Source organism: Pseudozyma hubeiensis (assembly GCF_000403515.1).
Source record: "Pseudozyma hubeiensis SY62 DNA, scaffold: PHS15, whole genome shotgun sequence".
Classification (NCBI taxonomy): Eukaryota; Fungi; Basidiomycota; class Ustilaginomycetes; order Ustilaginales; family Ustilaginaceae; genus Pseudozyma; species Pseudozyma hubeiensis.
The window spans coordinates 148,700-164,172 of record NW_012133797.1 but is presented as its reverse complement, the minus strand read 5'-3'; the positions used below and the strand labels follow the sequence as shown (position 1 = coordinate 164,172).

At 57.3% G+C, this 15,473-nt stretch overlaps 8 protein-coding genes across 8 annotated transcripts in view; 5 read left to right on the top strand and 3 right to left on the bottom strand.

The window, feature by feature from the left end:
• Positions 1 to 843: 843 nt before the first annotated feature.
• On the top strand, positions 844 to 4,626 carry PHSY_001275 (hypothetical protein; the record flags this gene model as incomplete). The annotated part of the gene is made up of 1 exon (XM_012331907.1): positions 844 to 4,626. One exon carries the CDS (start codon positions 844 to 846, stop codon positions 4,624 to 4,626), a length of 3,783 nt encoding a protein of 1,260 aa, XP_012187297.1.
• Positions 4,627 to 4,794: 168 nt separating this feature from the next.
• PHSY_001274 (potential preautophagosome nucleating protein) lies at positions 4,795 to 5,803 on the bottom strand (the record flags this gene model as incomplete). The annotated part of the gene is made up of 5 exons (XM_012331906.1): positions 4,795 to 5,079; positions 5,164 to 5,256; positions 5,340 to 5,383; positions 5,573 to 5,680; positions 5,791 to 5,803. The coding sequence occupies 5 exons, from the start codon at positions 5,801 to 5,803 to the stop codon at positions 4,795 to 4,797; spliced, it is 543 nt and encodes a 180-aa protein (XP_012187296.1).
• A 701-nt stretch (positions 5,804 to 6,504) lies between these two features.
• PHSY_001273 (hypothetical protein) lies at positions 6,505 to 6,732 on the top strand (the record flags this gene model as incomplete). Its single annotated transcript, XM_012331905.1, has 1 exon — positions 6,505 to 6,732. One exon carries the CDS (start codon positions 6,505 to 6,507, stop codon positions 6,730 to 6,732), a length of 228 nt encoding a protein of 75 aa, XP_012187295.1.
• Positions 6,733 to 6,878: 146 nt separating this feature from the next.
• Positions 6,879 to 8,394, top strand: PHSY_001272 (60S ribosomal protein; the record flags this gene model as incomplete). Its single annotated transcript, XM_012331904.1, has 3 exons — positions 6,879 to 6,979; positions 7,237 to 7,348; positions 7,768 to 8,394. The coding sequence occupies 3 exons, from the start codon at positions 6,879 to 6,881 to the stop codon at positions 8,392 to 8,394; spliced, it is 840 nt and encodes a 279-aa protein (XP_012187294.1).
• Positions 8,395 to 9,062: 668 nt separating this feature from the next.
• On the bottom strand, positions 9,063 to 10,949 carry PHSY_001271 (repressible alkaline phosphatase; the record flags this gene model as incomplete). The annotated part of the gene is made up of 1 exon (XM_012331903.1): positions 9,063 to 10,949. One exon carries the CDS (start codon positions 10,947 to 10,949, stop codon positions 9,063 to 9,065), a length of 1,887 nt encoding a protein of 628 aa, XP_012187293.1.
• Positions 10,950 to 11,645: 696 nt separating this feature from the next.
• On the top strand, positions 11,646 to 12,866 carry PHSY_001270 (hypothetical protein; the record flags this gene model as incomplete). Its single annotated transcript, XM_012331902.1, has 1 exon — positions 11,646 to 12,866. One exon carries the CDS (start codon positions 11,646 to 11,648, stop codon positions 12,864 to 12,866), a length of 1,221 nt encoding a protein of 406 aa, XP_012187292.1.
• A 333-nt stretch (positions 12,867 to 13,199) lies between these two features.
• On the top strand, positions 13,200 to 15,017 carry PHSY_001269 (pre-mRNA splicing factor; the record flags this gene model as incomplete). The annotated part of the gene is made up of 1 exon (XM_012331901.1): positions 13,200 to 15,017. One exon carries the CDS (start codon positions 13,200 to 13,202, stop codon positions 15,015 to 15,017), a length of 1,818 nt encoding a protein of 605 aa, XP_012187291.1.
• Positions 15,018 to 15,030: 13 nt separating this feature from the next.
• Positions 15,031 to 15,473, bottom strand: part of PHSY_001268 (hypothetical protein) — a gene marked incomplete at both ends in the record, with an annotated part of 1,947 nt that continues 1,504 nt past the window's right edge. The window contains one exon of the mRNA XM_012331900.1: positions 15,031 to 15,473. This exon is cut by the window's right edge and continues 533 nt beyond it. Coding sequence (XP_012187290.1) covers positions 15,031 to 15,473 — 443 coding nt within the window.

Below are 15,473 nucleotides of genomic sequence, written 5' to 3'. Positions count from 1 at the left end.
ATGAGTCCAGTCGGCTCCGATGAAATCCGCAGCAATGGCCGTCTCGGTTGAGCGCATGCGAGTCTATATTTGGAACCGGAAGACGATTTCCAGGAACGGAACAGATTTGCGACCACGTCCTGGCCGATCGATCTCTGCCCAGCATCGAGCCACTGGTAGCGCAGACCCGATCTCAACAGTGCTCCGTGATACAGAAGTTCCAACTCTCTGCCACCACGATCACCGCCGGGGTGGCCATGGATGCGTCGTCTCGGAGCAGAAAGATTGTTTGGAGGGAGTAATCGCCTGCGAAAGATAAATTGATTTTTGGAAACTGAATCGCAAGTTGAAAAGATTGAGAAAAATGGGGGCTCCGAAATTTCCAAGTATTTTGCCGTAAGATGTTGTTTGTGCGCGACCTGACACCTGAGCAACAAGAAAAGGCGAGTGTTAGACCGGTTATCATCTACACAAACAAAATTCGTGATGAGCGCATCTGCACCTGAAATTGCGCCATCGCTCTCCTCCGGGGAAGAAGATTTTGGTTTGACAGCTGCTCCGCTCAGCCAATCGCAAAGAAGAGCGCGCTCTGCTGACTTGTCAATTTGGATATCCGGAGCTTGACGGCCCAATTCCTGATAATCTTGCTCGGCTGCTGGAAGATTTGGAAGATTTGGCTGGAGTCAGGGCTAGAGGACCCTTCGTGAGTCCCGGACCTTGGCTCTACTGTTGTAGTGGTGCAGCTGCTGACCATCGTGTAACGGAGGCCAGACTCGGACGCCATCCTTGCCTTCCCCTCACCCCATCCCATCCCGTATCCTTTGCCAATCCTTGTGTGCGTGTATACCAACACATACACTCAAGATGGCTGCCACCTCGTCGCAGTCGCTCTACCAGAGCGCTGCCATCTTTGCCGGTGGTCTCGCTATCGGCGCAGGTACGCTCGCGCTCTCGCGTGCCGCCTTTGCCCCCGCACACAAGCCCAACAAGTCGATCAAGCGCAAGGTGTCGGACGCAAAGCTGCGTTCCACCGACTCTTCCAAGTCTGCTACCACCGCTGTCGCCGCAAAGGACTCTGCCACCGCCCTCGCTGGCATCACTGGCGCTGGCCGCGTTGACCCTTCTGCTTCCAAGCAGCTCGACGACGTCGACGCAAAGGGCTCTGGCCCTGTCGCTCCTTCCAAGCCACAGCTTCCCGGCCACGCCGCTCCCAACGGCGTCGATGCCACCGCCGGTGGGCAGAAGCTCAACGGCCTCGTCAACGCTCAACCTGCCAATGCTGCCGTTCCTGAGCCCTCGCCTGCCAACCGCGCCAAACATGTCGAGGCTCGCATGGACTTGAGCACCGTCCAAGGTCCCTCCGAGGCCGAGGTCGCTGCCAAGATCGCCGCTCAGTCCTGGTTGCTCGGCGTCTCCAGCACCAAGCTCACCAGCACCGCCGCCATTGACTCGATCGCCTACGGCAACAGCACCGCCATCTTCAGCTACGAGAGCCAGGCCAACGGCGGCCTTGGCGCCTACAGCGAGCAGGAGGCTAAGCTTGCCGCCGAAAAGGGCTGGTTCAAGGGTCGTCCTTCAGTTTTCGCCATGCAGACCCGCTCCGGTGCCGGCAATGCCATCATTGGCTACCTCAACGCCAAGGGAGGCTCTTCCTCCACCCAGGCCGCCAAGGTCGTCACCGCCCTTACCAACGCCGCTGGCTTCGCTGCCATGGCCCCTGCCCTCGCCTCGTACCACGGCTCGGACAATGCCAAGCTTGTCCTGCAGGTCTCGGCTGCCACCCACTCTGCCGAACTGGATCAGGAGCTCAACATCACCAACGATTACGCTTCGGTTCTCTCCGCCGCCGCCGCTCTCGGCGACTCGTTCGAGGTTCTCCTCTCGGCCACCCGACAGGAGGCTGTTGACTTTGCCCGGTATGCCTACCAGTCGTCCAAGAATGTCGTCCACATCTTTGACGGTGCCTTTGCAGGTCGCGAAGTCGGCACGCTCAACATCCCCACCAAGGGACAGAAGGTCGACGTTCCCGAGCCTTTCCTCTTCACCGGCTCGCCCAAGGCCCAGACGGTCCTCGTCGTCCCCAGCGGCTCTCACAGCCAGGCTGCTCGTGCCGTCCTGGTCACTCTGCCTCCTGCTGTGCGCCACAACGTCGCACTCCTCTCGGTTCGCAGCCTGCGTAACTGGGACGAGTCCGACCTCCGCAAGGCGCTTCCCAAATCGGTCGAGAGCCTGCACATCCTCGAGGAGGTCGCAGATGGTGCCATCTCCGGTCAGCTCTACGAGGACATTGTCTCTGCCGTCTTTGACGCCGAGTTTGCCGGCTCCGACATCCCCTCGCACGTCTTCCCCCTCGCCCTCGCCCCCGGCCAGGACTTGACCGCTGCCGAGCTCAGCAAGCTCCTCGAGACGCTCGGTGCCAGCCACAACGCCGCGCTCAAGCTCGATGACGTGCTCGACGAGGCAGACGACGCCCATGCCGACCTTCTGGCCCTTTCCGGTGCCTCCGTCGTCACCTTCTTCGACAGCGAGGCTAGCCCCACTGCTCCTCTTGCTCAGCTCACCGCTCGCGCCATCCGCGACCGCGGCGCTGACACCCAGCTCCACGCCCGTCTGCTGTCTCGCTACGACAACTTTGAGGCCTCGGGCATCGTTCGCTCCGACATCATCCTCTCGAGCCGTCCTGAGTCGGCCGCCGATGCTCCCATCGTCCTCGCCGCCGAGGAGAACGCTGCCAAGGTGGTTGTCATCAGCGACCCCGCCACCACGCTCAAGAGTTACGCTCCCTTCCAGTCGCTCGTCCGTGGCGGCACCGTCATCTTCAACACCCCCGGTTGGGAGGTCGCCGAGCTCGACTCCAAGCTGCGCGCCGAGGACAAGCGCGTGCTTGCTCAGAAGAGTGCCCGTCTCCTGCTCGTCGATGCCGCTGCTGTCGTCGAAAAGCTCAACACCAAGACCGCCAACGCCAGCGGTGGCAAGGCCAAGGTCGGCGACAACGTCGTCCCCGCCGAGATCGCCGCCGCCGTGCTCCTCGTCGCTGTCTTGCGTGTCCAGCTCAACACCTCTGGTGCTGCTCTTGCTGCCTTCCTCAAGCGCGTCATCGGCACCGCTCCCGTTGGCATTGATGGCGTCGAGGGCCTCGTCTCGGCCGCCGAGAGCGCCATTCAACTCCACGCCTTCAACGACGACGAGTGGTCGCGTGCTGAGCCCATCTCCGAAGCCGAGCAGAACGCTCCTCTGCGTCCCACGCAGATCCGCTACAACGGCTTCGGTCCCAACCCGGACGCTGCCACCGTTGGTGTCGAGGCTACTCCCTTCCGCAGCACCTGGGCTCAGTCTGCTTGGCAGCACCTCTTCTCCGAGGCCTACGACACCAAGGCCGACTCGCTCCGACCCGACCTGCCCGAGCAGACTTGGGTGGTCGAGGTCACCGAGAACCGCCGCCTCACCCCTGTCGACTACGACCGAAACGTCTTCCACATGGAGCTTAGCACCAAGGGCACCGATCTCAAGTACGAGGTCGGCGAAGCGCTCGGTGTCCACGGCTGGAACGACGAGCAGGAGGTTGCCGACTTTATCAAGTGGGCTGGCTACGACGCCGACGAGATCGTCAATGCTCCAAGCCTCACCGAGGCCGGCAAGCACGAGAGCCGCACCGTCTTCCAGACGCTGCAGCAGAACCTCGACATCTTCGGTAAGCCTCCCAAGCGCTTCTACGAGGAGCTCGGCAAGCTTGCCACGAACCGTGACGAGGCCCGCTGGTTGCGCTTCATCAGCTCCGCCGAAGGCTCGTACACGTTCAAGAAGCTTTCGGAGATCGAGACCTTGACGTACGCCGATGTGCTGCGCATGTTCCCCTCGGCACGTCTGCCTATCGACCAGATGCTTACGCTCGTCGAGCCCATCAAGCCGCGTCACTACTCGATCGCTTCTGCGCAGTCTGCCGTTGGTGAGTCGATCCACCTGCTCATCGTCACTGTTGACTGGAAGACGCCCAGCGGCAGCCCTCGCTTCGGACAGTGCACGCGCTACCTCTCGCAGCTCAAGCCCGGTGCCAAGGTGACTGTCTCGCTCAAGCCTTCGGTGATGAAGCTGCCGCCCATCGATTCGCAGCCCATCATCATGGCTGGTCTCGGTACGGGTGCTGCACCCTTCCGAGCCTTCATCCAGGCTCGCGCTCACAAGAAGGCGCAGGGTATCGACGTCGGACCTCTCGTGTACTACTTCGGTTCTCGTTACCGTTCGTCCGAGTACCTGTACGGCGAGGAACTCGAAGCCTACACCCAGGACGGTGTGATCCAGCACATGGGTCTCGCCTTCTCCCGTGACACGTCCAAGAAGGTCTACATCCAGCACAAGATCCTCGAGGATGGCGATCTGCTCACCCAGTACCTCGGCCCCGAGATCGAGAAGCTCGAGGCTGCAGGTGGTAAGGCCGAAGTCGTCCTCCAAGACGGCCTGGTGAACGACGACGACGTTGAGGAAGGCAAGAAGGGTTACTTCTTCGTCTGCGGTCCTACCTGGCCCGTTCCCGACATTCACGAGGCGCTCATCGGTGCCTTTGTCAAGAAGGGCTTGACCAAGGATCAGGCCGAGAAGAAGATGGAGGCTCTCAAGGAGGACGAGCGATACGTCCTCGAGGTGTACTAGACACTTGTTTCGTCTTGGGGCCTGGTCCTTGTTTCTGATGTTGATTCTGTTCTGCGACTGCGCATGTCAAGCGCTTTCAATGCTGAATTGCCCTCGGTTTCACATCGCTTTGCGGCTTGTAGAGTGTGAATGAGCGCATGGATGGATGATAGAGTATGTGAAGCAAGGCTAGTGGTGGGGGTACCACGGGTATATGTCTACGAGCAACATGCAACGATGGCGAGAGTCTATCCCCAAGCAGCTGTTGTGCTGTAGTTGACTATCAGATGACCTTCGGTACCGAAGCACTACAGGTAGACAGCATAAGATGGGTTCGTGAGAAACCAAAAGGGTTAGTATTAGCTCTCGGTTGCGCTGTCCAGAAAACAAGAGCTTCGTAGATCGACTTACCCGGTACAGATTCCCAACGGTGTCGTCTGGCGCCGGACTGAATGATGCATTGATATAGAGAAACTGCATTCCAGATCAGAGGTGTCAGCGATCAGTCGAAAAGGGAGGCCAACTCAGGGACAAACGTCGAGGCTTGAACAGACGTACCAGTGAATCGGTAGGCTTGAAGTTGAGCTCTTTCCGGAGAAAGACGGTGACAGCTTGGAAACGGTTGAATGCCGTGATGCGAAAGTGGTTATTCTGATCGGGATGGAAGAGCAAGGAGTTTGAAGGGGTCAGAGAGTCGAGGCTATGGGATGCGAGGGTGAATCGTAACGGCGTACCTTCATGATGGGTGCATTGCCGATGGCTTTGAACCGCACGACGACTTATACATCCAGGCACCAGGGTTTGGACGTTCAGCGAGGTTATGAGGGCGAAAAAGTGTTGTCAGTCAGATTGCTCGTCTTTCCTGCGGACTGACATGGGCCCCTGACTCTACCCGGACGGGTCCTCGGATTGTTAGCCGGATCCGAGAAAGGGGCATGTCAGCTTGCAATGTGATGTTCAAACATACCTTTCGAGGAGTCGCGCTTCTTGTACTGCTCGAGCGCCTGAAGAGCGGCTGATGATGGGCTTGCTGATGTCGATATAGTAGCCGCAGACTCGAGCTGCCGATCCAGATCTGCAACGTTCCGATACGAAAGGTCGGGAGAGAGTAACTGAGGGTCAGCAGACATACGTGGCACATGTCGCTCAACAAAGGAGCAGCAAGTAGGATGCTGTTGAACGCACCTTGGTGCGGCATTGCTGCACTGGACAGCGCCATCCTGTTGTGATTCTTAGCGCGACAGAGTAGACGATGTAATGCTGTCGGTTAGGGCTGCTTTCGAGACGAACATGATAGTCCAGATGTATATGCACAAAGTGGGGCTGCGATTCAGGGTCCAGCAGAGCTTGACAGGCCCCTTGTGTCACAAGATGATCCGAGCGCCAATTGCAATTACCTAATCCTTCATAATTGAGCATTTGGAATGCTCGACAGCTCGCTTCGGCCGCTGTCGATAAGTCATGTGACCACATGAAAAATTGAATTCACCTCACTTGTAATTTGACTTCAACTTTGCTTTGAATTCTTCGAATTCCCGTGTCTCGCCCTTCGCCGACTTACTTAGCGACGCCGCGAGCGGTAGAATAAAGCGGTGTGGAAGCCTGCCAGAAATGAGCGGTTGCAGACGGGCAGCGTCAAGCAAGACTGATGGACCTCGAAACTTTTGCGAGAATTTGTAGAGGCAAGTTTGTCGAGTTCGGCAGTCGACGCTGTCGGCCAATCTCGTTAGCTAGGCAGCGCAGCTAGGCTGTGAGTCTCGTTGGCCACGCCGCTGATGACAATTTGAGGTTTCTTGTTCGAGAGAGCGCATCTGCCGCACTGGGTTGAATATCGAATCTAGCTGCTTCTTCGCCTTCATCACCACCTTGTCACCACCATCCCCTTTCCCGTCAAGAACAATGTCGACTCAGACCCGAACGTATGTATCATTCATGAAGAGTGATGCGATCGCACGGCACAGCACAGCAATCAGCAGCAGCAACGGCACCAGCAAAGAGGCAGCGGTAGCAGAACCCGTATCGACAACCGACATCAGCATGAACCGCCGCCGGTCACTTCTACTACATATCAGGGCTGCAGAACATGTCATCCGGGAGCAACGGCATCAGGTGTACGCATTTATATAGCTTATGCGACATTCGCGGGAGGTTGTGAAGGGGATAATCTATAGAGGGTGGACTTGGAGCTGCGAGGCAGGAAGACAGGGAGTTCATGCAGCCATCGATCATGGCGGATACAGCGTCGATGACATCGCGCCCATCTGCGCTTCGCCATGCCAATCATAGATCAATCGACCGTGGTACTTCGCTCTGTCTTCTCGTACAGAAAACGCACGGTCTGTCGTCCCATCGACAACGCTGCTCACCAGATCGCGTCGAAAGCATCGCCTAAACCTGGTAAAGAGGCCTGACGGCACGCAAGCCATCATCGCAGACTTTCAACGCCCAAGCACCAATTTGCATCTCAGCCAAATAGCCTCAAACATACTTCGACATTCACAATCGCTCCTGCTGCTCGCCATCCCAGCTGCTCATGCCGCAACATCGCATCATATCTCGACACTTGCCACCATATTGCCATAGTATCGTAAATGCTGACGTTCTCATGACGATCTGATCCCATCTTCACAGCACCGTCCCCGCGGCTCACGACGTCCTCGTCCCCGAGACTCTCCTCAAGAAGAGGAAGTCCGACGCCAAGGCTCGTGAGGAGAAGGCCGCCAAGGCCGCCGAGTCCAAGAAGGTAAGCATCTTGACGCAGATTGACAGACCCGAATCGCAGGAGGCAAGATTGCTTGGGACCAATTTGGACATTTTGTTGGAGGGATCAAAGGATCGGCTGTGCGACAAAGGTTCAAGATTACAGTGATGCATCACAACCAACACTTCGGGCTAGTCTTCGGACAATGCTGCCGAAATTATACCATCTTTCGGGGCTGAGGTTTCATCTTTGATCGAGCAGCTTGCTGCACATCGAAGTGGTCGCAAGGAGGGGCAGGAGATTCGAAACGAGGTCTCGACGGGGATATAGCGGTCTAGAAGGAATGCTGTACGAGGATTGCGATGCGGGTCAAGACCTTCACACCAGGTTTATCTCTTGCAACGGAATTGTTTTCTGACATCTCTCCCTTCTATTTCGATCTGACTCTGCCCGATCAATAGGCCAACCTCGCCAAGCGCAAGGTCATCTTCAAGCGCGCCGAGCAGTACACCAAGGAGTACCGCTCCGCCGAGCGCGAGGAGATCCGTCTTCGCCGTGCCGCCAAGGCCAAGGGTGACTTCTACGTTGCCGGCCAGCCCAAGGTCGTCTTCGTCGTCCGTCTCCGTGGTATCAACAACATTGCCCCCAAGCCACGCAAGATTCTGCAGCTCCTGCGTCTTCTCCAGATCAACAACGGTGTCTTTGTCCGATTGACCAAGGCCACCTCGCAGATGCTCCAGCTCGTCCAGCCTTACGTCACCTACGGCGCACCCAACCTCAAGACCATCCGTGAGCTTGTCTACAAGCGTGGTTACGCCAAGGTCAACCGCCAGCGTCTCCCCATCAACGACAACAAGATCATCGAGGAGAACCTCGGCAAGTTCGGCATCCTCTCCATCGAGGACATCGTCCACGAGATCGCCACCTGCGGCCCCAACTTCAAGGCCGTCACCAACTTCCTCTGGGCCTTCAAGCTCTCGAACCCCAACGGTGGCTTCAAGGGCAAGAAGCTCACCCACTACACCGAGGGCGGCAACACTGGTGACCGTGGCGAGGCTATCAACGCTCTCGTCCGCCGAATGAACTAAGCGCGTCTGCAAGCTGGCGCTGTGATGTGATTCAAACCACGTCGTAGTGTCTCTTGTTTCGCGTTTCGGTTCTCGTTCGTCGTGTATCATCTCATTTGCATTGTCCGTCATTTTCCCTACACTTTTGCCATTCAGCGGCTCTCGACCATCTACATATCATTTGGCCGTGTCGTTGGATGCATCGCTCAAAAACGGTTGAACTTCAGTCAGCGCACAAGCACGCATCGACGAGCGAAGGGATGGATTTTGAACTTCTCGTCACCAGTTGGTTCTATAGGGTTTTGCTGGGCTGGTAGCGAGAAAGTTTGGTCCATCTCTTCTCCTCGTGGAGCTTCGTGCGCTCTTCAATCGACTCTGATTCGGTGTCTCTATTCAAAGCTCGCTGCCCCTCGTCGTCGACTGTCTCTTTCTCTGTATACTTTTTCCTCTCAGTCGACCGATGTAGGATCAGCGAGTTGGATTCATGGATTCATCTCTCTCTCCCTTAACAACACCACATATCGTCATCAATCATGTACCTACCCAAAAACATTCGAAACCCAGCAATCCCTCGAATCGGTTCTCAACACACTTGGTCTCGCTAGCGTGCGTGTTGCGTGGTGAAATAACGATGCAGCGGTGAAGTGATGACGTTGAGATTCTAGGCATGGCAGACAAGGGCGGGTTTCTCAGTTCCTGTTGAGATCTCTCGTGACAGCATCGAGATCGAGATCTAGAATGTCGCGAATGACGACACCGATGTTGGTGTTGTCCTGGTTGCCGACGAGTCTATGCACCTCGGCGCCGTGGGCGTAGACGTTGATGTCGATGCCCGTGTGACCGCTAGTAGAGAAACCGATTTCGGCTCTTCTCGCAGCGATGTCGGAGATGACTCTGCGGATGCCGTCCAAATTGACCCCCGGCACCGGAGCCATGCTAGCAGGCTGCCTTGATGCTTCACCGTGATGACTTGTCGAATGCGAATGCTTCAAATACTCGCTCGCCCAGACAAGCTGCATCCTGTCCGAATTCACAAGTTCCTGCTTGACCACCTTCCACACCTTCTCCACCTCTTCAGCTGTCGGCTTGCCACCCTGACCATCACCTTCGAATCCGAGTCCGGAACCACCCAAGATCTTTTCGCGAATGAAGTCCCTCACCAAACTCTCACTCACCTTCCCACCCCCGTCACCACCACCCTGCATACGCTCCCTCTCGTTGCGCACGAAATCGATCAGCACAGCCGTCAAGATCGGCGTGGAATGCTTGGCGTTCAACAGCCGCTCCGGATAGTACGCGTAGTTGGGATAGTCTTCCGAGAGCTGCCTACCCAGCGTCACACCGCCGGTCTCGTGATCCGACGTCGAGATCAGCAGCGTGCGTTCGGTCTTGGAAGTGTGTTGCTCGACGAACTTCTTGACGAGGTCGATGGTGTCGTGGTAGGCGAGGGCTTCGCGTGCGTGACAGGCGGGGTCGTTGTTGTGAGCGCAGAGATCGATCTGCGATCCTTCGATCATGAGGATGAAGCCTTTCTGGTTCTGCTTGGAGTTAGAGAGGAGGTCGAGGGCTTTGCGGGCGTAGTGTGAGAGAGGTTTGAGTGGGAGAGGTGCCGGAATGTTGACCCGGTCGATCTCGTATGGGGTGTTGCCGGGAGAGAGTAGCGCCATGAAGGGAAGTTGTGGTTCAGATTTGCTTTGGATGCCAAAGACGTCGCCATCGATTCGCGATTGTTCGAATGACTGATCGAGGGAAGTGTTGGTAGGGAATGCGACACGCACTTCCCATCCGAGCTGTCTTGCGTGTTTCACCGTATCCTCATCATCCTGTCGACAAGAAACGCTGCTGGATTTGGGCAGGAAGGCACATCCACCACCACCGATAGCCAAATCCAACGTCCTCTCCCCCAACGGATTCTTGTCGCCTCCAATCATCTGCGAAGCGATCAACGGCTCCTCCGCCCTCGACGCTGCATGCGAAATAAACGCGGCAGGCGTAGCATCCGTCAGCCTCGATGTCACCACCACCCCCGTCAACAGTCCTTTCCTCTTTGCAGCCTCGAACACCGTCCCGCAAGCCTTGCCATCTGGCGTCACACCGATAGCTCCATTGTACGACTTCTTTGCGCACGAGAACGCGGTGGCGCCAGCTGCAGAATCGGTGATGAGCGAGGAAGAGGATCTGGATCGATGTGTTCCGACCATGATGGTATCGAGCGGAAGTTGAAACAGACTCGAAAAGTCGGTGTCGTTGTTTAGGGCTTGGTGGAAGTGACGTGTGAAGGTGACGGAGGCGGGGCCGTAACCGTCGCTGATCATGAGGATGATGTTGGTCTTGATCGGGCGTGGGGACCACGGCCATCGCCAGACACCGGAGGCGAGGTCATGGGCATAGTCGAAGCTCTTGCTGGAGTGGGAAAGGAAGATGAGGAGGAGGAGAGCGATGGCGATGCCCTTGAGGAAATCTTTGGCTGCTCGTCGCTTTGTGTATCGGTGCAGCGGTAGAGTTTCGACGTGACGATGGAGCTCGGAAGAGTGACTAGCACTGATCGGATGGGGTAGCTTAGCGTCCAGACCCATGTTGGCAGTGCAATGTATGCCTCTAGATGGCAGACCTGTATGGAGGAGGTCGAGGTGGACAAAGGACCCTGGATCGACACGAGCCGCCAAGGTTGTGTCGCCATCGTGCACGGATACCGAGTCTGTTCGAGAAAGTCAAGGTGTGTCAGATCGTGGCTCATTTGAGCGTTAATTTACGCGACCAATTTGCGCCGTGACGAGAAGTGTCAAGTGACGTACGCTGTGCAGTCAAAAGCACCGCCTCGCGTCTTTGGCAAATTAAGCGCCACCAGCAACAGGGCGGCAGAGCCGAACCGTACACTGCTTTTGGGCTGTGTCTGTCGAGGCCTGTCAGAGCAGAACTGTACAGATTGTGCCAAGGAATGAGCGAGCCGAAATGAACAAGCCAAGCGAGTCAGGCACCAGCTCCGAGCGGTTCTCCGTCTGTCCAACGGAACACAGTGTGGAGAGAAGCCTGACTCTTTGGGTGGCCCGTGTCTGCCGGTAGAAGTCTACTCGAGCTGAGCATCCTCACAGAGTCTATAAGAAGGATTGCTGCTGCGAAGGTGAATATTCCAGTTCACGTCCATCGTCCCTTACGGCAAGAACGACTCGATAACCACAGCCCTTACGAACATGTCCTGGCAACAGAATCCTTACCCGCCTCCTCAAGGCTACGGTGCTCCACCTCCCCAAGGCTATGGTGCTCCGCCCCCAATGCCTCAAGGTGGATACGGCGGCGGCGGCTACGGAGCACCACCTGGACCACCTCCTCCCCATGCTGGTGGCTATGGCGCACCTCCTCCTCAACAAGCCCCGTACGGCGGCGGCGGTTATGCGGCCCCTCCTGGACCACCGCATCATCACCACCAGCACCACCATCACGCACCTCCCCCTCCTCAGCATGGATACGGCGCGCCAGCAATGGGAGGTGGCGCTTACTACCTCGGAGTCCCCGTTCCACCTCCGCCTCCCGCCCAGCCCGCTCCGCCTCCGCCCGGCTACAACGCAGCTCAAGACGTAGAGCGCATCCGCAAAGCAACCAAGGGATTCGGCACAGACGAAGGCGCCCTCATCGCCACACTGGCACCTCTCGATGCCTGGCAGATTGACGCCTTGCGCCACACATTCAAGGCAACCGTAGGCAAAGACTTGCTTACCGTCCTCGAGAAGGAAACCTCCGGATGGTTCGAAGCCGCGCTTCGTGCCAAAGTGCTCGGTCCTGTCCTTTACGACTGCTGGCTCATCAAGCGTGCCTGTGTGGGCGCAGGTACGCACGAAGACCTTCTCAACGAAGTCATCCTTTGCAGGACGAACTCGGAAATGCACATCCTCAAACAGGCTTACCAGGCGACCTACGGCAAGAATCTCGAAAAGGTGGTCGAGGACGAGCTGTCGTTCAAGACCAAGCGCATGTTTGTCATGGCCATGCAAGGTGTTCGACAGGAAGACAACATTCCTGTCGATCCACGTGCTGTGGAAGCCGACGTCGCTGCTCTGCACAGCGCCGCTCGCGGTGCAGGTACCGACGAGATCGCCATCTGCGGCATCCTCATCCAGCGAAGCACACCCCACCTCGCAGCTGTAGCGCAGGCCTACCAGCAACGGCACCGCAAGTCGCTCTCCTCCATGATCAACTCGGAATTCTCGGGCCACATGCAGGATGCGCTCCGCTACATTGTCGATGGCGCAGAGCACGACGGTCAGGGCATCACCAGAGACGCTCGACTCTTGGAGGATAGCATGAAGGGTATGGGCACCAAGGACGAGCGTCTGGTCTACCGTGTTGCGCGTCTGCACTGGAACAAGCCCCGCTTCGAAGGCCACATCAAGCCTGCGTATGCACAGCTCTTCCACAAGAAGGGTCTCAAGAACCGCGTAGAGGGCGAGACGAGCGGTGATTACAAGCGTATGCTTTCGGCCATGCTCGGTTCGTAAGAGTCTTGGACATGCATCGCTTTTGCTGTACATAGTCTGTTTGTATACCCCTTGCTCTGACATGCTGAAAGTTGGACTGTAATGTACAATGTTGTCGAGAAGCTGATGTTTTGCGCGTTTGAAGGTGTTCGAGCTGAGTAGTGAGCAGAGTCGACATTTTGGTGTCGCGAATATGTTCGGCGCTTTTACCGGTACATTTTTGGAAAACGCTGTCATCCTCCACAAAACTGACACAACTGAGCCTTCTTGTCGATTCACCATCACCGCCATCCTTCTGAGCAATCGGACCGCCCCGACCATGAAAGACACGTAGCCACGCTGAAACCCAACACCATGGTCGCAAACGCCGAGTCCTCAAAATTCAGCGTCAACGAGCGCCTCGCCCGCGCGCGAGAGGAAGACCTCCGACGATGTCGAAACATCCAAGCCAAGCTAGCCCGAGCGCAACTGCACGATGCTCATGAGCCACCGCTCGCTCTCGGATCCGCCGCAACGCCACCCAAGATGCACCACTCGATCCCCGTGCACGTCACATCATCGTCGTCACGGACAGGACTCATGTTCATGTCGTCCACCGAACAGGCACAGCGCGAACGCGATCAGCGGTCCAGGGAACGTCAGTTGAAGCGTCAGGTGGCAGGTCCCATCCCACCGGAATCGTGGCGTGACGACTTCGATCGGTTGAGCATACGAAAGGGTGTTGCGAGTCACTTTGATTGGCAGAGGCTGCAGGATCTGGTCTCGTCGGTTGGCAGGGAGGGGGAAGAGGGCAGTGGAAGTAGGGTTGGGTCTGATGTGGATCGAGTTGGTCGACGAGGTGTGAGGGAGGTACATGGTGCAACGTGTGCAGGCCTTCGCTGGATGTACGATGGAGAAGGAGCACAAGAGGGAAGCAAGACGATGCTTGGGCTGAGAGACATGACCTTGTGCGTGATTGCTGATGCTCTCAACCGTCCGCATCGGGGCAAGGGTAAAGAGCGGAACGCATTCGGGGAGATGAACCGATCGCAGCTCAGGGAGGTTCTCGAGTATCTGCCGATACACATGCAGCAGCGCATGCTGACGCTGTGCGGACGACTCGCTGCTACCGAGTGGCCATTGAGCGAGTGGACTGCTCAGGCCATGATCGAGCTGCACACGCGGAGGACCACCGAGCCTGACATCAACGACGAACGGCAACCAGGTGAAGCAGAAGACGACTGGGAGACAAGTTTCGACCCCGACCGACACCCTACCAACCACCTCCCCAGCACACCCAGCGAAGGCAGCACCGCTCTCGACCTCTCCTTCTCCACCACCTCATCCAAAACAATCACTCGCATGCTCTCGACCTTCTGCACCGGTCCATCCGGCACATCACTCCGAATGCTCAGCCTCGCCGGCACTGTCTCACTGGACACCCCCGCCATGCACGCCATCTTCGCACGGCTCCCCAACCTCACAGCGCTCAGCTTGGCAGGCTCACAACTATCTTCGGCCACGGCGGATGAGTCCGAGAGGGAGGACCATCAACGGGCGGCGGTGTTTCTGCGCAAGCTCAGTCGGAGCTTGGGTAAGCTGGAGATGTTGGATCTGAGTTGGTGCGGATGGGTGTGCGCGGATGCGGTGCAGGCGGTGTCTTGGGCGAACAGGACGATGGTTGCGTGGCCGAGGTTGGGGAGGTTACTTCTGACTGGGTGTCCGGCGGTGACAGATCCGAGAGAGGGCGAGAAGCGGCGGCAAACGACGTTTGATGGGAAAGCAGCGGGGAACTACGTCGGCCAGTGGCATGCAAGGCATTCGCAGCGACCTACGGAGACGTCACACGCGTCCATACCAGCAGGTGCTCTGTACGATGCCTACACAGACACGCTCCATCGCGATCCCTTCGATCTCTTCTCCACAGCCACACCGACACCGAGAACCTCAACACGGGCGACGTTCGGTGACTACACCAACAACGTCATCCAACCTGCGATCATCACTCACATGACCCCATCGAGCAACAACGATGGTGGTAGCGCAGCAACGTTGATGGAGTACGTGCGGTGTCCTAGGTCTGCTGGGAAGGTGGAGATGTGGCAGTGGCAAAGAGTGCGGATCCTACAAGCTTTGCGGGGGCGATCGCAGCCATTCTCGCGATCTCGAAGCTGGATCGAAGTGTATTTCTGAACATCCACTCTAGCTAGTGAGAGAGACCTTGTCCAAATCGAACACCTCTATAAACTCCAAATCGCTGATCTTTGTACCTGCAAATCTGCTGTACTCTTCGAAAATGCTCGTATGACTCCAACCCTGCAACCTCCTCACCAACCCAACAATGCAACCTACGCGATATTTCCCCTTGTTGCAGTGGATCAGGATCGGCCAATTCGCAGGGGTGAGGATGAGTTGAAGCGCTCTGACTACGTCGGATTCGTCCATTTCGGCGAGAGGTTCCTTGTTGATCGCGAGGCGGAGGTGGTGAAAGGTGATGTTCTGGGAGGAGGTCCAGGCGGTCATGTTGGGACGGTAGTCTTCGGTTCCGAGGTAGAGGACGGTGCGGAGGGAGAGGCGACGGAGGAATTCGAAATTTCGTTCGTTCGGGTGGCCGGAGCGGTAGATCCCGCGGGAGACCATGGCGAAGTT